Source organism: Bubalus kerabau, chromosome 13 (genome assembly GCF_029407905.1).
Source record: "Bubalus kerabau isolate K-KA32 ecotype Philippines breed swamp buffalo chromosome 13, PCC_UOA_SB_1v2, whole genome shotgun sequence".
Lineage (NCBI taxonomy): Eukaryota > Metazoa > Chordata > Mammalia > Artiodactyla > Bovidae > Bubalus > Bubalus kerabau.
The window spans coordinates 24,303,601-24,326,843 of NC_073636.1; the positions used below are offsets into that span (position 1 = coordinate 24,303,601).

Consider the following 23,243-nt stretch of genomic DNA (forward strand, 5'->3'; position numbering starts at 1 on the left):
AAAGGAAATGCAAATTAAAACCAGAAGGAGATAACACTACATAACCAAAGGGATGACTAAAACTAAAAGGCTTGACAATACCAAGTGTTTTGGGGCATAAAGCAAATGGATCTCTGACTCATTGCTGATGGGAATACAAATATAGTATAGTTCCTTTAGAAAACAGTTCGGCAAGTTTTGGTAACATCAAACATACACATGGCATAAGACCCAGAAATATACTCTTGGGTATTTTCCCAAGGAAGGAGAAACATATGTTCACACAAGAACCTGTGTATAACTGTTTAGAGCATATTTATTTATAATAGTCCAAAACTGGAAAGAACCCACATGTCCATCAACCAGCAAATGGATGTGGTCCATCCAGGCAGTGCAATGCTACTCAGCGACAGAAACAAACTGCGGATACATGCAACACCATGGACAAATCTCAAAAGCTTTTGCTAAATTAAAGAAGCCAGACCGAAATGGTAGTGCTTTGTGTGGTTCCATATATAAGATGTTCATAAAAATGCAAATTAAAGGAAGATAAAACAGATCAGTTGTTCCCAGGGAAGTGGGATGGAGAAAGAGGTTTGACTTTCAAGGTGCGTGAAGGAAATTTGCGATGATGATGGGAGAGATTTTTTTGCTGCGGTCAATCAAAGGGCATTTTATGAAGATGGCATTTGGAAGTCGCTTCGCAGAGACTCTGGCCGAGGCGCTTCACTGGGAGAATGCGCCTGCACCTCAGAGTGTGAATCCATAGCCAGTTCTCTGGTCAGAAGCGGAGGTGGCCCTGCTTCCTGATTTCATTGTCACTAGGGCTGGCTCTCAACAACTAGAAGGGGAGGATGCCCAGTGCCTATCCTGCCCCCAGAGTCTGGGAGTCAGTCACCAAGGATGCACATGGCTTCTCAGGTACCTCCCTCTAACCGCTGTTGGGATATGGGGCAGCCAAGCTGGCGTTTCCACTGCCCAGGCGCACGCGGGCGCTGACTGCGCAGGCGCGGCTCCCTGTCGCCTAGCAACCAGTCACAACAGAGGACTCGCCAGAAGCGCGCTGGCGGTGGTTGGTGCTGTTCGCCAGATCAGAGGAGCCGTTGACCCGCTGGATCTCCCTGCAGGTAAAGGCGATTGGGCGGCTGCACCGCTATCCTGGGAGTTTGGAGAGGCCCAGGGCAGAGGCCCCAGCAAGACTTGAGGAAAGAGAAAGTGCCCCGCGTGTAGGAGCATCCGGAGCAACTGAGGGAAGACCTTGAGAGGACCTCTGGGTCCCTGCTTTATGCCCGCAGTATTAAACTGGGGTCCCAGTGGATTTCATAAGCGTGCCAACAGCTTCCAATTCAACAGGTGACAAAACTGAGGTCCAGAGCGGGTATCTGAGGGTCTAAGATTCCGTTATTTGCTGAGCAACTCAAAAAGTGGGTCCTCAGTTGTTCTACACCTTCTCAAAATAAATCTCGTTAGAAAACGTTTAAGATCGCATAAGGCTGAAAGTTCACGAAGAAGATCAGTAAATTCGTGAAAAAATGAGTCCAATAATCAAAACTATGAACATTCAAAACAGATTTGTTTTCATGCCCAGTGCCGTGAAGTTCATACCTTTTAGCCCTGTTATTTTATGCTAGGGATTTAAACTAAAACAATTGTGAGTATGAAAATTTTACCTCTAAGAATGTTCATTTGCAGTCTGCACATAATTTCAAAAAGTTGAAAACAAATGGTCAACAATAAGGGACTGGCTGGATGATGGGCTTTAAAATTTTGTTTTAAATGGCATGCTGATCCAGTGATGATGACTGAAGCAATAAATGGAGACGGAGATTTCAAGAACTTGTCTGTTAGTTTGAGAATTTAGTAAGAAAATGCCCCCAGGAAGGTAAGTTGAGAATTGCAGATAGAAATCCAAGTAGGAAGGTAAAATCACTATAGAAAACACACACCAAAATGAGCTATGTCAAAATAGTGCTCATCTTCCTGAGCTTATTTATGAGTGATTTTTTTTTAAATTCCATTTGCCCTTCCTTTTTCCCCAAATTCTCTGTATTGAAATGTGATACCTGTATAAGTAAACGGTAGACACGGAATTATGAGCTTAAAAGGAATTAAAAGGATAAGTTTTATGTGTTTTGGCACAATAAAAATCAATGGGGAAGTGGTAAAATAGTCAGGAAAAACAGGTTTAGGTTGCTTCAAAAATCAAAGGGATTTATTTTCTTAATTTGACATCTCAGTAGCTTTAAAGAATAAAACAAGGTCATTTAGTTGCATCATGTTGATTTTAAGTGAAATGTTTAATTTACAAATTTAAAAAAAACAAAACCTGAGAGTCATCTCTTGGGTTCACTGCCCTGGACTCTGTCAGCTGTGTATTTTCTCCCCTATTAACTATTATACCCAAAACAGTTAAAAAAAAAAAAAAAGAAAAAAATGCTTCCTACTTAACCATGCTGCTGAGGACAAGTTCTATCTCTGTAATCCTGTATGTTTAAGCTATTATAGCCTCTGTATTTTTCAGTATGCAGTTACTCAAATTCACTCTCTTGAGATGGGAAAAATAAGTTCCCAAGTGAAAAATCAGATGACATCAAGTAACTTTCTACAGGTGTAATTTAATTGCTTCTTGAATGTTATTCATAAGGAATTCTTTTGTAAAGCAAAGATTGCTATATGTTGGAATTGGTTATAAAGAGGTATGGAAACTCTTTTTCCTAAAGAAATCATAGGAAAGATTTTCATCTATTCAGAATAGTCTGTGTGTCTGCCTGAAACATTATAAGCGCAAGTCTAGGATCTGTGTGGTTTTCACGTATCTGAGAAAGATGTCAGAGATCTGGAAAAAACTATTGGTCCTAAGATATGAAAAGAAAATTCAAAATTAATATTGTATTTTATTAATTAGATTTGAAAATAAAATAATTTTCTCATTTTGCAATAATTTCCAGATGTACAAACAGATGAGTCATTTCATATGCAAATTTTCAAAACTTTTAATGATGAAAATAATAGTCAGTGGGGGATATGAGTGTATTTTAATGTTTTAACATATTAGATATAGCGTGAGGTAGTACATCCCAGCATAGGCTTCCCCAGGGCCTCAAAGATCTTGAAATTTTTGTGACTGGAAGTCAGGGACCTGGAATAGATGTCTTTCAGAAGTCACTATGAATTTCTATGAACATCTGACTTTTAAACATATGTGATCAATTATGTTCAGTGTCTTTACTGTTTGGAGTTGCTTTTGTTCCTTGATGAGCCATCTGAACTAACCCTGACATTGTAGATTCTCTCCAAAGGTATCCTACTTCCCAGAATTTCTCTTGAGACTATAGTAATTTCCTTGAGACTAGATTACAGTGGTCCCCAACCTTTTTGGCACCAGGGACGGGTTTTATGGAAGCCAGGACAGGATAGGGCGAACAGTTTTGGGATGATTCAAGTGTGTTAATATGTATTGTGTACTTTATTTCTTTTATTATTATATCAGCTCCATCTCAAATCATCAGGCATTGGGAACACCTGGACTAGAATATATTGTCTGAAATTGCCCTAATATCAAACATAACCCCACAAACTCTCATTGGAGAAATGGGTTATTTTAACAATCACCAACAGCATCTTGGAAAGTTTTCTGTACCCAAGTGGAGTTACTCCTCTGTGGTATATCAAGTATGTATACTGTTCCATTAATTTTTTCCTTCACAAGACTGGACATAAAAGGGCAGGTGGGAAAGGGTCTTTGCAAGGAGTAAACCCAATTTCCCTAGAATTCATCTTTTCAGATTCTCAATTACTTTTTAAAATTGAGATATAGAATATATTAGAGAAAACATTTTGTTATCTAGGAAAATGACACAGATGTTCACTTGGACTTAGTAGATCTCAGATACCGTTCAGAAAATAATTAGTTACAAACAACAGAGTTAAGGATGTTTATGTCAGTTGGTCAGTATGTACCAGGCATTGTTCTAGGTGCTTGGGATAGATCAGTGCAAGAAAGCAGACAAAAATCCCTTCTTTTGTGACAGAACATCCTTGCAGATCTCAAAATTAATTTGCATTTAATCTCCCAAACCCTACACAAGTGAGCTATAAGTGTAGTAAATCATTACCTGTTATGTAAGTAAAATTTATGTCATTAATGTATTCTTTCTAAACCGGAAGCCAGGACTAATGCCCAACAATCTTACCAATAAGTTCCTTTAAAACTGTGAAACTTGGGATGTAGAAAACATATTTGTATATGTGCAGTTGTGTATTGCATAGTCTCTTTTTAGGTAAAATTTAGAAGAAAAAGTACATTTCCTTCTTGGTATGTAGGTAACAGAGATTTGTGCATATACAATGTACAGATGACATTTTAACCATTTGTGGCATTTTTTTCCAGAATGGGTAAAAAGGTAAAGAAGGAAGCAGAGCCCCCTCCCAAGGATGTGGTAAGTTTCTGATTTGAATACTAGCAGCATGTTAACCAGTTTTAAAAATAAGTTGTTCAAACAGTTTGGCATGTACCAGTATATACATGAGTGCACAGTGGCAGAAGTCCAAAGTCTGACTAATGATAAGATTAGTCAGAGAAATCTAACATTATGTAAACAAACATTTACAATATTGTCATTACATAATTAGCACAATTAGAGAGTAATTATTAGCTTTTCCAGTATGTGGATGGCATGTTTATAAGCCTAGTTAATGAACAAATAGTTTTGGTTTGTTTTTTCAAATACTTTCAATTTACATTTGCCAGTCTCTCATTGATGTTAATTATCTAAGTGGATTTTAAAAAAATGAATGAAGGTAATGCTATAGCTACTAGGTATGTATGTAAGGTTGTCTTTAGATGAGCATTTGGATATCAGAAGTCCTGTGTTTTCCAATCCTATGGAGAGAAAAGTCTGTGTTCATCACCTTTTTCTCTTTCAAGTGCTTGAATAATGCATTCCTCAAAACACAAACCTTTATCTCTCCCTTTTATTTATTTTTATTTTTTTAAATATTCTCCCAAAGTCTTTATTGAATTTGTTACTATATTGCTTCTATTTTATGTTTTGGTTTTTTGGCCACAAGGCATGTGGGATCTTGGCTCCCTGATGAGGGATCGAACCCGAAACCCCCGCATTGGGAGGTGAAGTGTTAACCACTGGACCACCAGGAGTCCCTATCTCTCCCTTTTAAAAGCGAGGTTCAATAAACTTAATGTCCAATAGGTTGGCAATTGGGATGAGGTGATCTTAGAAGATGTAAGATGGTTTAAAGTGGTTATGGTAAATAAGCATGTATTACACAAAAAATTATTTCCATAGCAGTAGTGATCACAGAAGTAAACAATTAGAAGTGACAAAATTGTTTTAAAATAAAAACTTAGTTAAATAAATTATTCCATTTTGATAAAATGATGTCACTTAATGTTTGATAGCATGGGAATGTGATTACAATATTTAAATTAAAACGTTATAATAGGGACTTCCCTTGGTTCAGTGGCTAAGACTCCATGCTCCCAATGCACAGGACCCTGGGTTTCATGCCTGGTTAGGTAACTAGATCCCACATGCTGCAACTGAGAGTCTCATGCTGCATCTAACCACATACCACAATTAAGACCAGGCACAGTCCAAAAAAAAAAAAAAAGGGAAAAAGGCTATAATAAAATAATTAAAGCAGAGTTCTATCATTTCTCTTTAAAGTTTATGAACTGCCAAAAGATTGTGTTAAAAATGTCCTAGGACAATTTTCAATTTAAAATCTTATTTGGAACAGACATTTGGTGTGGTTTTCTTCAAATAAAATATGAATGGGGAAAAAAGTATGTGTAGTCAACAGACTCACAAGATTTACAGCCTGAAGGAACCTGATGTTAATGCAGGAGTCTTCCCAACAACACTGGAACATTGCAGTTACAAATGTGAGCTCTGTCCCAGGTCTGCCTCTCATAAACTGTTATTTTGGTAAAGTTGCTAAATCTGGCCAAGTTATTTCAGTCTTTTTTTTTTTTTTTTAATCTCTTAAATGAGATCTGTCATGTCCAAATCATTTTGGTAAATGATTACAATGAAATAGAATACATGAAATTCACAGTGTCTAGCACATAGTAAACACTCAGTAAATAAGATCTGTTATCCCGAGAATCCTTTAGATTCTCTCTCTCTCCCTCTCTCCCTCTCCCTCTCCCTCTCCATCTCCCCCTCCCCCTCCCCCTCCTTCTCCCTCTCCCTCTCCCCCTCCTTCTCCCTCTCCCTCTCCCCCTCCCCCTCCCCCTCCCCTTCCCTCTCTCTCTCTCTCTCTCACACACACACACACACACACACACACACTCCTATGTAACTTTTTATGTATGATACCTCAATGTAGCTGGCAACAAAGGGTACAGATAACATATCGGCACAGGTCTAGAAAAGTTTTGCAGAGATGGTCAGTGTGGTCTCCTGATGAAGTTCATCGGTCTGCCTCCTCTCCTTTGGACATAATGCTCAAATGTTCTAAATTCTCTTGTTTTAATCATTGCATCTAGTTTGCATTACCCTTATTTTTACTGCAAAATAGCATTATTGACATCCTGTTACCATAAAGTGGAGTCATGAACACAGTACTTGAGGACAAACACTTTCTGATTAAAATTAGAATTAAGGGACTATTAAACAAATAGACATATTTGTCTAATACACCTTTCATAATTTTATGTCTTGCTGGTATTGTCCTCTCTACTCCAATCTTTGAGGAGCACAGTCAAGGACTGAGAAACAATTCCCATCCTCAAGTTAACAAAAATCTAGTTCTTGTTTCCTTGGGTCACCACAGCCTTGGGGACTGCTGAAGGCATGTGGTCCTTGACTATCCTGAGGGTCCTTCCATCCTTCCCCTACTCTGACTTTATGTTAATAAAGCTGATAGAGCAGTATTACATACCTAATTGCTTTTCTATAGTATAAATTCTAATGCTTCAAAACACTATCAGTTCAGTTCAGCCGCTCATTTGTGTCCGACTCTTTACAACCCCATGGACTGCAGCACACCAGGCCTCCCTGTCCATCACCAACTCTTGGAGTTCACTCAAACTCATGTCCATTGAGTCGGTGATGCCATCCAACCATGTCATCCTCTGTTGTCCCCTGCTCCTCCTGCCTTCAATCTTTCCCAGCATCAGGGTCTTTTCAAATGAGTCAGTTCTTCACATCAGATGGCCAAAGTATTGGAGTTTCAGTTTCAGCATCAGTCCTTCCAATGAATATTCAGGACTGATTTCCTTTAGGATGGACTGGTTGGATCTCCTTGCAGTCCAAGGGACTCTCAAGAGTCTTCTCCAACACCACAGTTCAAAAGCATAAATTCTTCAGCACTCAGCTTTCTTTATAGTCCGACTCTCACATCCATACATGACTACTGGAAAAACCATAGCTTTGACTAGATGGACCTTTGTTGGCAAAGTGATGTCTCTGTTTTTTAATAAGCTGTCTAGATTGGTCATAACTTTTCTTCCAAGGAGCATGCGTCTTTTAATTTCACGGCTATTTTAAAACACTATAGCACAGTTTAAACTATCTGAACTTGGAATTTGTTCCAAGATATACCTCTTCAAAGTCTGTGAAGGGTTTGTTGTATAAATTATAGATGAAAAATCAGATTTAAAAGGGGGATATATAACTTCTTGAGAAAATAAACTTTTTCCTGTCAAGCCATGGCAGTTTGCTTCTTTTATATCTCCTAAAACACTGTTTCCAAAGATTTTTATTTTTATTAATCTTTCATCTACTGGTTAAGATGGGTAATGGGGATGGAAAAAAAGGATGTTCGGTGATAAGGTTAAAACAAAAATCTCCCTTTGCTTTTGTTAGTAGTTTCATTGTCGAAGCATATACTGATATGTGCATTTATGGTTTATTGCTTCCATTTCTTCTCCTAAAGGAGAATACTAGCTGAGAAGATGCCTTGATGTGGGGAAAATATGGCTTGAATAACTAATACAACTATATTCTGCTTTCACAAATCATTTCCAAGTCTGGCTGAAAGGTTGTTTGTGATGCTTTAATAAAAAGCAGACTTTCTGTGGATTGAGTGCATGAAAGAATTATTAGCAGAAATGACCATAGTAGGCAATATTTGGTAGGGCATCAGTAATCATGAATGGATGTGAGAGTTGGACCATAATGAAGGCTGAGCACTGAACAATTGATGCTTTCAAATTGTGGTTCTGGAGAAGACTCTTGAGAGTCCCTTGGACAGCAGAGAAATCAAACCAATCAATCCTAAAGGAAATTAACCCTGAATATTCATTGGAAGGACTCATGCTGAAGCTGAAGCTCCAATACTTTGGCCACCTGATGAGAAGAGTCAGCTCATTGGAAAAGACCCTGATGCTGGGAAAGATTGAGGGCAAGAGGAGAAGGGGGCGACAGAAGATGAGATAAGTTGGATGGCATCACCAACTCAATGGACATGAATAAACTCCAGGAGATAGTGAAAGACAAGGAATCCTGGCATGCTGCAGTCCATGGGGTCACAAAGAGTCAGATATGACTTAGTGACTGAACAATAACAACAGTGATATTCTGTGACTAAGTTATACTGTCAAAGTCTAATCCTTGCTTCATCACCCACCAACTCTGATCTAAGGCAAATCTGACCTCTGTATTCCCCAGTGAGGATGTGATGATGTCCACTTCATGGGATACCCACTTCATAACCACTTACAGCAGTGGGGCAAGGTTAGGTAAATAAAAGATGCTTAGAACAGTGCCAGGCATTAGATAAGAACTCAGTACATGTAATTATTCATGATGTGGCTGAGGGTGCTGTCCATCACCCTACAAAACTGTTGAGGTTTGCTTGAACCTGTCTAAAGAGGCAAGTTATGTCAGTTTTGAAAGACCAGCCAGCTGCTAAAGTTCCCAGTTGCCCAGAACATGGCCATTATGATTTATGGTCAGGTCTCTTTGAGCTTAAGAGCATGGACATTTTATTCTCTTACATTTCAGAGACAACTGAATCCACAGAATCTAAACTCATAGACTGTGATCTAGCTCTAGAATATTAGTGGTTAAGTATCAAGTTAAGTAGACGTTTATGTTAATGGGTCAATGCCTTCTCTTCTGGTTAAGTGCATGTGGGAACCAAGTATGGTGGCTGTTGAATCAGAGGCACTGGCAATAGCAGAACCTGCTCTCCTACCTGGAAAACCAAATCCAGTTCCGTGGAAGAAGGGATGTCTCCTGCGGCTTGTTTTTCTGGACCCTTTCCACCAGCCTGAGAATGACTCAGGTTGTAAAGCAAATGAGAGGTTATTTAGCTGTTTTCATTTTAACTTTTACCCTTTTGCAGATTTTAACTGATGTTTAAAGAGTCTGTACGAAAAGCTTGTGCCAGGGTGGTGCAGTCAGCTTCCTTCTGTTTATCTGTCTCCCTTTTCCTGGGCAATTGTCTCCTCACGATTGGAGACCACTGACTCCGTAAACACATTCCAAAAGAAATCAAAAAAGCCTTTTATTTGCACTTGCTGGCGCCATAAAAATCACTCAACTGTCATGATTTATCTCTTTTCACTGAGTCCAGCTTTATAATTGTATGTTCTTTTAGACATGTGCTGTCTAATCATGGAAGCTAGTGATCACATATGGTTATTTACATTTAAATAATTGAAATTGTATTAATGAAAACAAACAATATAAAATGAAAAATTCAGTACCTCAGTCGCATTAGTTCAAGTGCTCAAGAGTCACATAGACAATACAGGATGGGGATCCTTCCATCACTGCTCTTCTGTTGGGCAGTCTTATCCTAAATGGTCTTGTTTCCTTAACAGAGAGAGAAAAGCATCTCTACCAGTCCATGGCTTCTCTAATTGACTGGACTTAAAATTCAAAGCTTAGCCAAAACGGTTCCCCTTTCTCTCATCCTCTTTGTAAATAATTTGGGTTCATCATTTATTCCGTACAGAGCGCGAAATTATGATTTCACAACCAGCTTGTTGGTGACTCGCTATGAGTTCCTCACAGGAAAGCAGATGGAATCTGTAATTACAGCACAGGATTATTTATTTAGTCATGTGGCATTCTGTTACAGCTATCATCTTATTCTCGGCGCCTTTTCTAATAAAAGATTACTACAGCGCTGCAGGCTCTGTAGGAGAAATGCATGTCATGCCAAGTTTCTCTGCTCTCTGCCAAACATTGATATTTCTTCGTTGACAGCTCTTATGATGGTAATTCTCCCAGTCTCAAACTTCCTTTTAAGCTTCTTGTACCCCCATCACCTTTTTCTTAAGGATAACCAGAAGATATGACGAAATACTAAAGTGTTATCTGAACCACAGAAGGAGAATTAAAAGATGTTTAAAGGTATTTCCACATGCCCTACTCCTTTGAGAACTGTAGTCATTCTGTGGAGATCATGACAAATCCATACTTCAGCATAGTCTGTTCATTCACATGCTTGCAAAATTAAATTTAAAAATATTGAAATATCAGAAGTCTCTGAATTGGAAGTTCGAAAATGTAAGGAAAGGTAACCATTCAGGATGCCAGGGGCACTGTCTTAGGTGAAAGTTGATCTGCGGTTGTGATTCTCAAGGGTTCAGTGCAGGGTCAGGGGGCCTCATGAGGATAGAATGGTGTCTATGGTCTCTCTCCCTGCAGAAAGCACACCAAAAGTCCTGCCCACAATTTCAGAGAGACAAGCTGTCCTGGAGCCCACTGATGGCTTCATGAACCTCAGATCTGAAATCTTCTTTTCTGGCCTCAATAGACAGTGCAGCACTCAAGGAAGGCATTGCAAGGCGACAAGCATAAAAAAGAAGTTTCCAGAGGCTCTTTAATACATTCCTTTATAGGGATTTACAGAGTGTTTCTATATCCAGGGTACTGTTCTAGGTAATAGGGATAGAGAAATAATATAACCCCCTGCCTGAAGAAAGTCATTCATTTATCAGACAAATATTGAGTACATATCACACACAAGTCAAGTATTCCTCTACATCCTGGGCATATAGATCAGGCCTCAAGGCAACTTATTAATACACTCAAATGGGGAAACAGTCAATTAACAAAAAAATGTGAAAATTCCAGGATAAAATCAATGAAATTTTACCTGAGTTTTGTTGAAAAAAAAAATCCAGAATTTTAATTTCAAGCATTGTTAACTTTTTCTTTCTTATCATGTCATCATTACTTTAGAAATCCTTTCTTCAGAGTTCAGACCACTATTATAATTCAGTTTATTGATTTTATCAATTTATTGATATGCCACTATTGTGTTTCTATTTTGTCCTCCCCAACCTTGGCTGAAATATTTGCTGAGTAATTTGTTTGAAATTACAGTTGATATACTTGAGTTTGAAAACGCCTGAACCTATCTTTTTCACATCTGAATGAAAAATTAGCAAAGTTTAAATTTCTTGAACCCATCAACAGAAAATCAGATTAAAGATTTACTGATCATGGTCCTACCTATCAGAACAAGACCCAATTTCCCCCTCAGTCAGTCTCTCCCATCAGGAAGCTTCCATAAGCCTCTTACCCTTCTCCATCAGAGGGCAGACAGACTGAAAACCACAATCACAGAAAACAAACCAATATGATCATGTGGACCACAGCCTTGTCTAACTCAGTGAAACTATGAGCCATGTCATTGTAGGGCCACCCAGGATGGACAGGTCATGGTGGAGAGTTCTGACAAAATGTGGTCCACTGGAGAAGGGAATGGCAAACCACTTCAGTATTCTTGCCTTGAGAACCCCATGAACAGTATGAAAAGGCAAAAAGATAGGATACTGAAAGATTAACTCCCCAGATTGGTAGGTGCCCAATATGCTACTGGAGATCAGTGGGAAAATAACCCAGAAAGAAAGAAGAGATGGAGCCAAAGCAAAAACAACACCCAGTTGTGGATGTGACTGGTGATGGAAGTAAAGTCAGATGCTGTAAAGAGCAATATTGCATAGGAACCTGGAATGTTAGGTGCATGAATCAAGGTAAATTGGAGGTGGTCAAATAGGAGATGGCAAGAGTGAACATCGACATTTTAGGAATCAGCAAACTAAAATGGATTGGAATGGGTGAATTTAACTCAGATGACCATTATATCTACTACTGTGGGCAACAATCCCTTAGAAGAAATGGAGTAGCCATTGTAGTCAACAAAAGAGTCTGAAATGCAGTACTTAGATGCAATCTCAAAAATGACGGAATGATCTCTGTTCATTTCCAAGGCAAACCATTCAGTATCACAGTAATCCAAGTCTATGCCCCAACCCATAATGCTGAAGAAGCTGAAGTTGAATGGTTCTAGGAAGACCTAAAAGACCTTCTAGAACTAACACCCAAAAAAGATGTCCTTTCATTATATGGGACTGGAATGCAAACATAGGGAGTCAAGAAATACCTGGAGTAACAGGAAATTTGGCCTTGGAGTACAGAATTAAGCAGGGCAAAGGATAATAGACTTTTGCCAAGAGACACACTGGTCATAGGAAACACCCTCTTCCAACAACACAAGAGAAGACTCTACACAAGGACATCACCAGATGGTCAATACCGTAATCAATCTGATTATATTCTCTGCAGCCAAAGATGGAGAAGTTCTATACAGTCAGCAAAAATAAGACCGAGAGCTGACTGTGGCACAGACCATGAACTCCTTATTGCCAAATTCAGACTTAAATTGAAGAAAGTAGGGAAAACCACTAGACCACTCAGGTATGACATGAATCAAATCCTTTACAATTATACAGTGGAAGTGACAAATAGATTTAAGGGATTAGATCTGATAGACAGAGTGCCTGAAGAACTATGGACAGAGGTTCCTGACATGTACAGGAGGCAGGCATCAAGAACTAACCCCAAGGAAAAGAAATGCAAAAAGGCAAAATTGCTGTCTGAGGAGCCCTTACAAATAGCTGTGAATAGAAAAGAAGCTAAAGGCAAAGGAGAAAAGGAAAGATAAACCCATTTGAATGCAGAGTTCCAAAGAATAACAAGGAGAGATAAGAACACCTTCCTCATCAATCAATGCAAAGAAACAGAGGAAAATAATAGAACGGGAAAGACTACAGATCTCTTTAATAAAATTAGAGATACCAAGGGAACATTTCATGCAAAGATGGGCACACAAAAAAAGGACAGAAATGGTATGGACCTAACAGAAGCAGAAGATATTAAGAAGAGGTGGCAAAAATACACAGAAGGACTATACAAAAAAGATCTTCACGACCCAGATAATCATGATGGTGTGATCACCAACCTAGAGCCAGACATCCTGTATGCAAAATCAAGTGGGCCTTAGGAAGCATCACTATGAACAAAGCTAGTGGAGGTGATGGAATTTCAGTTGAGCTATTTCAAATCCTAAAAGATGATGCTGTGAAAGTGCTGTACTCAATATGCCAGCAAATTTGGAAAACTCAGCAGTGGCCACAGGACTGGAAAAGATCAGTTTTCATTCCAATCCCAAAGAAAGGCAATGCCAAAGAATGCTCAAACTACCACACAATTGCACTCATCTCACATGCTAGTAAAGTAATGCTCAAAATTCTCCAAGCCAGGCTTTAGCAATACATGAACTGTGAACTTCCATATGTTCAAGCTGGATTTAGAAAAGGCATAGGAACCAGAGATCAAATTGCCAACATCCGCTGGATCATCGAAAAATCAAGAGAGTTCCAGAAAAATACCTACTTCTGCTTTTTTGACTATGCCAAAGCCTTTGATTGTGTGGACCACAACAAACTGTGGAAAATTCCTCAAGAGATGGGAATACCAGACAACCTAACCTGCCTCCTGAGAAATCTGTATGCAGGTGAGGAAGCAAGAGTTAGAACTAGACATGGAAAAACAGACTGGTTCCAAATAGGGAAAGGAGTATGTCAAGGTTGTATGTTGTCACCCTGCTTATTTAACTTATATGCAGAGTACATCATGAGAAATGCTGGGCTGGAAAGAAGCCCATGCTGGAATCAAGATTGCTGGGAGAAATATCAATAACCTCAGATATGCAGATGACACCACCCTCATGGCAGAAAGCGAAAAAGAACTTAAGAGCCTCTTGATGAAAGTGAAAGAGGAGAGTGAAAAAGCTGGCTTAAAACTAAACATTCAGAAAACTAGATCATGGCATCCGGTCCCATCACTTCATGGGAAATAGATGGGGAAATAGTGGAAACAATGACAGACTTTATTTTTCTGGGCTCCAAAATCACTGCAGATGGTGACTGCAGGCATGAAATTAAAAGACGCTTGCTCCTTGGAAGAAAAGTTATGACCAACCTAGACAGCATATTTAAAAGCAGAGACATTACTTTACCAACAAAGGTCCGTCTAGTCAACGCTATGGTTTTTCCAGTATTTATGTATGGATGTGAGAGTTGGACTATAAGGAAAGCTGAGCACCGAAGAATTGATGCTTTTGAACTGTGATGTTGGAGAAGACTCTTGAGAGTCCCTTGGACTGCAAGGCAATTCCACCAGTCAATCCTAAAGGAAATCAGTCCTGAATATTCATTGGAAGGACTGATGCTGAAGCTGAAACTCCAATACTTTGGCCACCTGATGTGAAGAACTGACTCATTTGAAAAGACCTTGATGTTGGGAAAAATTGAAGGCAGGAGGAGAAGGGGATGACAGAGGACAGATGGTTGGATGGTATTACCAACTCAATGGAGATAAGTTTGAGTAAACTCTGGGAGTTGGCGATGGACAAGGAGGCCTGGCATGCTGCAGTCCATGGGGTCGCCAAGTGTCAGACACGACTGAGTGACTGAAATGAACTGAACTGAACTGAAATTTCTTGAGTCACAAGCCTTTCCTCTGAACTGTGCTGATCATTCCCATTAGAGTGTTGGGGGTGGCGGAGGGGAGGTGGGGGAGGAAGATCTAGGTCATTTGCTGAGGCCTTATATGTCCTTATTTTTCAATAATATTTCTGCTTCCTATTATATATTTTCCTCTTAGTCAAGCTCCCATTTTATCTACCGTAAATGCAACATTCATTTCCATTTTAAACCTTCCTGGTGTTGTTTCCCCCAACAGAATGTCCTTTCTCCTTATCTTAGCCTACCCTGTTGTATCCATTCTTCAAATCACATGTAAAATTTCCCCACTCTACAGACCTTTATCCATCTACCCCAGTTCAAATTAATTCTCCCTTCCCCAGAGCAACATTTATTGTCTTGCCATGTTTTTGTACTTCATATAATCCTAGAATTATATATTTGGAAGAGCTCTGAGAGATATAATCCAACTTCCAAATTTTCAGATTAAAAAAGATGGGGTTAGGGATTTCCTTGGTGGTCTAGTGGCTAGGAGTTCATGCTCCCAATTCAAGGGGCCCAAGTTTGATCCCACATGCCCCAACCATAATATCCCTCATGCCTCAACTACGATCAAGGATCCCTCATGCTGCAACTAAGATCTGGTGCAGCCATATTAATATGAAAAAAAAAAATGTTAGTGAGCAAGTGATGACCCCAAGTGCTCTGGAATTCTGGGGTTACCTTTTAATACCTAACTAAGATAATTCTCACGGAGAAGGCGATGGCACCCCACTCCAGTATTCTTGCCTGGAAAATCCCATGGATGGAGGAGCCTGGTAGGCTGCAGCCCGTGGGGTTGTGAAGAGTCGGACACGACTGAGCGACTTCACTTCCACTTTCACTTTCATGCATTGGAGAAGGAAATGGCAACCCACTCCAGTGTTCTTGCCTGGAAAATCCCAGGGACTAGGGATCCTGGTGGGTTGGCATCTATGGGGTCGCACAGAGTCGGACATGACTGAAGCGACTTAGCAGCAACAGCAGCAAAATAATTCTCAAGCCTCAATCTCCAGGCACTTTTAGAAGTTCTTCCTTAAAATTTCTGTGGATTTCCAGGCCCTTATATTCCTGGTCAGTGCTGCAGACAGCATACTAGCCATGCCTCTAGGCTCTCCTAGAGGCCATTTTTACTCAATGGTTCATGTCACTGGAATCCATAAGGACCTATAAGCCTGGTGCACATAGCAGGTATTTACTGACGATCTGTCTTCCAGAAAGAGTCTAAGAGGCTTGAGACTTTGAACACTCTTTCAGCTCTAGTACAGAGTTAGACATGTGCAAAAAACAGCTTCAGCTTCAATTTGTTTTATTATTTAGAAGATTTAATAATTTTTTTTATTAGGGATAATTAGTTTTTTAAATAGAAGCTAGAAGTATCATTGTTATTCTAAGTGAGTATTGAGTAATATATAATTGTTTTGAAAAGACTACATGACCTTTACAGTGTTATACTGTCATCTCACTTGATAGAAGACCCTGATTAAAATAAACCAAAACAGTAATGCATTTTCTATTTGGCTTTCCTAATTGGTGTTTGATTTCTGCATTTTAACTTAAATTTCACATTTAAGTTAAATGTGTAACAGCTTCAATTCATATGTTAGATAATGTTGCCCTAAAATCCAACAGCTATTTTCCCTCCAAGAGGTATTTTTATCCTAGCCACGTCCTTTCAGGTCATTGCTTACTGCCATCTTCTCTGTCTTCTCTACTCTTATAACCTCACACAATTATGTCTCCTTATTCAGAGTAATCTCCCTCTCCATCTTCTACTCAAAACCGAACGTCAACTTTTGTTACATCCCAAAACACATTAATGCTCAAAATTCTCCAAGCCAGGCTTCAACAACACATGAACTGTGAAATTCCAGATGTTCAAGCTGCGTTTAGAAAAGGCAGAGAAACCAGAGATCAAATTGCCAACATCTGCTGGATCATCGAAAAAACAAGAGAGTTCCAGAAAAACATCTATTTCTGCTTTATTGACTATGCCAAAGCCTTTCACTGTGTGGATCACAACAAACTCTGGAAAATTCTGAAAGAGATGGATACCAGACCACCTGATCTGCCTCTTGAGAAATCTGTATGCAGGTGAGGAAGCAACAGTTAGAACTGGACATGGAACAACAGACTGGTTCCAAATAGGGCAAGGAGTACGTCAAGGCTGTATATTGTCACCCTGCTTATTTAACTTATATGCAAAGTACATCATGAGAAACACTGGGCTGGAGGAAGCACAAGCTGGAATCAAGATTGCTGGGAGAAATATCAATAACCTCAGATATGCATATGACACCACCCTCATGGCAGAAAGTGAAGAACTAAAGAGCCTCTTGATGAAAGTGAAAGAGGAGAGTGAAAAAGTTGGCTTAAAACTCAACATTCAGAAAACGAAGATCATGGCATCTGGTCCCATCACTTCATGACAAATAGATGGGGAAACAGTGGAAACAATGACAGACTTTATTTTGGGGGGCTCCAAAATCACTGTAAATGGTGACTACAGCCTTTGAAATTAAAAAGACGCTTATTCCTTGGCAGGAAAATTATGACCAACCTCTGTTCAGTTCAGTTCAGTCGCTCAGTCGTATCCGACTCTTTGCGACCCCATGAATCACAGCACACCAGGCCTCCCTGTCCATCACCAACTCCAGGAGTTCACTCAGACTCACGTCCATTGAGTCAGTGATGCCATCCAGCCATCTCATCCTCTGTCATCCCCTTCTCCTCCTGCCCCCAATCCCTCCCAGCATCAGAGTGTTTTCCAATGAGTCAGCTCTTCGCATGAGGCGGCCAAAGTACTGGAGTTTCAGCTTTAACATCATTTCTTCCAAAGAACACCCAGGACCGATCTCCTTTAGAATGGACTAGGTTGGTCCATTCTAGTCCATTGGACTAGAATCTAGGTTGGTCATAACTTTCCTTCCAAGGAGTAAGCGTCTTTTAATTTCATGGTTGCAATCACCAACCTAGACAGCATATTCAAAAGCAGAGACGTTACTTTGCCAACAAAGGTCCGTCTAGTTAAGGCTATGGTTTTTCCAGTAGTCATGTATAGATGTGAGTGTTGGACTATAAAGAATGCTGAGCGCCGAAGAATTGATGCTTTTGAACTGTGGTGTTGGAGAAGAGTTTTGAGAGTCCCTTGGACTGCAAGGAGATCCAACCAGTCCATCCTAAAGGAAATCAGTCCTGAATGTTCATTGGAAGGTCTGATGTTGAAACTGAAACTCCAATACTTTGGCCACCTGATGCAAAGAACTGACTCATTTGAAAAGACCCTGATGCTGGAAAAGATTGAATGCAGGAGAAGGGAATGACAGAGGATGAGATGGTTGGATGGCATCACCAAACTCGATGGACATGAGTTTGGGTAAACTCTGGAGATGGTGATGGACAGGGAGGCCTGGCGTGCTGCAATCCTGGCGCAAACAGAAACAGTCAGACACGACTGAGTGACTGAATTGAACTGAACTGAAAACACATTAAGATGTCCATTTAGAAAGGGTCAGCACAAAGAAGCAGCTAAAGCGTTGAAATTCAATTTTCTTTTTTTTTTAATTTCTTTATTATTATTATTATTATTTTACTTTACAATATTGTATTGGTTTTGCCATACATCAACACACATCAGCCACTGGTTTACACGTGTCATAAACAGAACATCCTCATCCATGGTCTCTGGAAACAGAAGAAAACAGTGTAATAATTTGTTTTCTCCTTGACCAAAGAAAATCCATAGGGGTCATGAGTTTGTTATTGTTTATTTCAGCTAAATGTGAATTCTCAGGATCTCACAGCAGGATACAGGACTTTTTACAGTCCTATACTTTTTATTTATACTATATTACCTTTTCCTTGCTCCAGATTTTATCCAGTTTTACCTTTGGTGATCTGCTGCTTTCTTTAAATTTTTAGTTGTTTCACATAAATGTAGTTTCTGCTTTTCAAGAAATGGTATAGTGATTAGAAAGTAGGTACTGATCACTGAGTTGCCAGAGTATCTAATAGAGCAGGTTATCAAGGATTCTTGTGTATTGATGAAGAATTATACTAAGATATGTTATTTAATGAGAATCTATTATGTGCCAGACAACTTGCTAAATGCTTTACATGGATGATCTCTAATCTGCTCCTTAATCCTTCACAGTAGGTATTATTATACCCATTATTCAGAGAAGGAAACTGAAATTCTAACAGCTTAGGTAACTTTTTTGATTTCCCATGGCTAAAATGACAGACTACACCACCAGGTTCCAAAATACTTTGCTTTTCCCTCCATACTCCAGGGATTTCAAAGCCAGCAATGTTGACAACTCTCCATCAGTGATATTTTTTAAATAAAAATTTTGCAATGCACTTTGTGGGCAGTGACCACATCCTTTTTGTAAGATTAATATTCTCCTTAAGTTTCAAGACACCATTCATGTTTTATGTGCTTTTTAAAACTCATATGTGGCTATGATATTTTTCTCTCTGCCTTTCAGTTTGATCCATTAACAGTTGAAAGCAAGAAAGTTGCAACCGTGGTACTAATGCTTAATTCTCCCGAAGAAGAAATTTTGGCTAAAGCATGTGAAGCCATTTATAGATTTGCTTTAAAAGGTTTGGATTTTTTCAATTTATCTTTCTATTTCATTATTTTCTTAAAATATTTACTACATAATGGGCACTTTTCTCCTTAGTCTTTAACTTACTTCTTGTCTCATGAATTCTTTCAGACAACCAGAATATCATTTAATTTATCACCTGAAAATAATGTATCTCCCTATGTTCCTACCCTAGTCTTAAAGAGTAATTTAGTCAGGGTAGAACAGTCATTTTGAAGGCTTTATTGCAGTTTTAAAAATTGTAAATGTCACAGGAGCTGAAAAAGCTCCTAAGGATCAAATCTGGAATAATTGTGTGGCTCAGTGGTAAAGAATCCACCTGCCAATGCAGGAGATGCAGGCTCAATCCCTGGGTAGGGATGATCCCCTGGAGAAGGAAATGGCAACCCCCTCTAATATTCTTGCCTGGGAAATCCCACGGACAGCAGAGCCTGGTGGGCTACAGCTCATGGATTTGCCAAGAGTTGGACACAACTGAGCACACATGCCATCCTAGATTTACAGCCCGAAGAAGACAAATATTATACAGATTAAAAAATGATTGAATGAGTAAATAAACAGGAGAGAAAAGACAAATCTCCAATGCAGAAGAATCCCAGTTTATGCAGATACTCTGCCCTCGAGGAGGCGGGACACAACTTCCCGCTCCTTAGGGACTGTGCATGGACATCTTTCCAGAGAGCACACAATGGACACCTGGGGGAAAGTGTGTAGCGGAGAAACCTGACAGACCCTGCCTCTGCCGGGCGATCAGAATCAGCATCAACAGAGATAACATGTGCCCTTGACATAATGACAAGAGTACTTCACTTCTGTTATTTGCCCCCAACCTAGAGACTCAGTCTAAATATGATGTTTTAAACCAAACTCCAATTCAGGGACATTCTCCAATTATCAAAAACAAGGAAAGTCTCAGGACTTCCTGGTGGTCCAGTTGCTAAGACTCCGTGCTCCCAATGCAGGGTACCCGGGTTTGATCCCTGGTCAGGAGAAGGCAATGGCACTCCACTCCAGTACTCTTGCCTGGAAAATCCCATGGACGGAGGAGCCTGGTGGGCTGCAGTCCATGGGGTTGCTGGGAGTTGGACACGACTGAGCGACTTCACTTTCACTTTCATGCATTGGAGAAGGAAATGGCAACCCACTTCAGCGTTCTTGCCTGGAGAATCCCAGGGACTGGGGAGCCTGGTGGGCTGCCGTCCATGGGGTCGCACAGAGTCGGACACGACTAAAGCGACTTAGCAGCAGCAGCAGCAGCAGGGAGCTAGATCCCACATGCCACAACTAAGAGTTTGAATGCTGCATTTAAAAGATCCTGTATGCCGCAACTAGGACCTGGCACATCCAAATAAACAAGTAAATTTTTAAATTAAAGTCAGTAGAGCAACATCTTTAAAGTACTAAAAAAAATTAAAACTTTGAACCTAGATTTCTACACCCTGAAAAAATATCTTTCAAAATCATAAGTGAAATAAAGTCTTTTTCAAACATTCAAAAACTGAAATAGCTCTTTGCAAGGAGACCACACTACTAACTATATTAAGTAGGTCCTTCAGGCAGGAGGAAAATGATACCAGATGGAAATATGGAAGAAGAATGAAGATAGAACACTAGAAATGGTAACATATAATGTTTTTTATTTGAATCACTAAAAAACCAAATTAGTTATTTTAAACAAAAATAATAATCATATATTGTGCAGTCTGAAACATGTGTAAAAGTAAGATATAGGACAACAGAACCAAGGTAGAAAGGTAAAAAAGTGGAAGTATACTATATAAGTGTACTGCATGTGAAGTAATATATACTACCACTTGAAAGAAGACTGTGCTAGGATATATACTACAGTCCCAAAACAACAATATCAAATAAGCCAACAAAGGAATAAAATGGAATCATAAAAATTTCAATTCATACGAAGAAGGCAGAAATGAAGAAAAGAAAAACAATGATGAAACATATACGAGTTAAACCTAAACATATCAATAACCAAATTAAATGTAAGTGGTCTGTATACGTTAACAGGGACAGGGTGTTTTATTGGATATAAGCAAGACTAAACTACATTCTGCCTTCAAAAAATGCACTTAGAATATAATGAAACAAATAATTTGAAAGTAAAGGAGGAAAAATGATACCCTATGCTAGCACTCATCAACAGAAAGCTGAAGTAGCTGTTACTATCACAAAAATGGGATGGTATCACAGATAAAGACGATACCAGAGATATCTCTTTATCAGAGATAAAGATGACCATTTTGTAATAATAATAAAGGGACCAATTAATCAACATGCTATGAAAAATCCTAAACAGTTATACTAAGTACTTAATATCAGATTTTCAAATTATATGAAGCTAGATGCAAAGAGAAATAGACATCCACAATTATAGCTGAGGATTTTGATACTCTTCCCTCAATAAATGAAAGAACCAGTAGATAGTAAATCTATATGGATATAAGAGATTTGAACAGCAATACAAATGAATTTAACCTAGTTTATATTTTTAGAACACTCTAAGAACATCAGAACTCTCTTCAAGTGCATACAGAACATTTATCAAAATAGATTATATTCTGGGCCATCAAACAAGCCTTAATAAATTTAAAATTCCAATCATACAAAATATATGCTATTCCATATTAGAATTAAAAATCAATGACACAAAGAACTCTGAACAATCACCCAATAGCTAGAAAATAATAACATACTTCTAAATAACCTAAGAATGAAAGTGGAAATCAAAAGGGAAATCCAAATTGAAAATGAAAACACAGCATATAAAAAGTTGTAGGATGCTACTAAAAGAGTACTTAGAAATTTATTGTACCAAATGACTGTTAGAAAACAAGAAGGTCTCTCAAATCTATGACCTCAGCTTCCACTTTAATATGTAAAGTTTAAAAAAAAAAAAAGAAAATAGAAAAACAAGAGCTAATGAAACCCAAGCATTAGTGTTAAGAGTATAATATACATGTGAGCAGAAATCAGTGAAATAGCAATAGAAAACAGAAAAACAATGGACAGAAGCAATAAAATGAAAAATTGGTTTTTTGATATGAATAAGAGTAATAAAAATGTCTAGTCAGATTGATAAATAAAAAGATATAAGACAAATTATTGATATGAGGAATGAGAGAGGAGACATCACTACAGCTCCTACATATATTATAAGGATAATTAAATATTATGAACAATATAAAGCCAGTAAATTCTACAACTCATACAGATTGGACAAATTCATTTTAAGACATAAACTCTCAAAGCTCACTAAAGAAAGATAGCCTGAACAGCCCCTTATCTATTATAGAAATGGAAATTTGTAGTTAAATATCTCAAAAAGAAAACTTAGGTCCAGATGTTTTCACTGCTGAACTCTACCAAACACAGAAGAAATAATACCAATTATATAAAAATTCTGTTAGAAAATTGTAAAAGATGGGATATTTCTCCATTGATTCTATGAAGCCACCATTTATTTAAGTATCCTAAAGTTTATCCTTAAATTAAAATTTATTTGGGACTTCCCTGGTGGTCCATTGGTTAAGACTCCATGCTTCTGATGTAGGATGCCCAGGTTTGATCCCTGGTGAGAGAGAAGATCCCACATGCTGTGTGGTACAGTGCGGGGGGAGGGGGGGGATATTTTTTTACAAAATATTTTCATCTAAATTAACTTTTAGAACCTCAATAAAATGCAAAATTATGGAAAATTTGAGAAGGATTTTTGTAGTAATCAACAATGTATATTTCAACATATTCTTTTCAAGTGACAAATTTAAATATTTAGACACAAGGCAAGTCCATAGACTATAGGAAGATACAGTCTGTGTTTTGAGAAAGGTGTTATCAGAATA

At 38.7% G+C, this 23,243-nt stretch overlaps 1 protein-coding gene across 1 annotated transcript in view; it reads left to right on the forward strand.

The window, feature by feature from the left end:
- The first annotated feature begins 1,847 nt into the window (after positions 1-1,847).
- Positions 1,848-23,243, forward strand: part of ARMC3 (armadillo repeat containing 3) — an 88,684-nt gene continuing 67,288 nt past the window's right edge. Inside the window, exons 1-5 of the mRNA XM_055545368.1 lie at positions 1,848-1,861; positions 4,370-4,418; positions 9,075-9,253; positions 9,910-9,985; positions 19,264-19,381. Coding sequence (XP_055401343.1) covers positions 1,848-1,861; positions 4,370-4,418; positions 9,075-9,253; positions 9,910-9,985; positions 19,264-19,381 — 436 coding nt within the window. The remainder of the gene's footprint in view (positions 1,862-4,369; positions 4,419-9,074; positions 9,254-9,909; positions 9,986-19,263; positions 19,382-23,243) is intronic.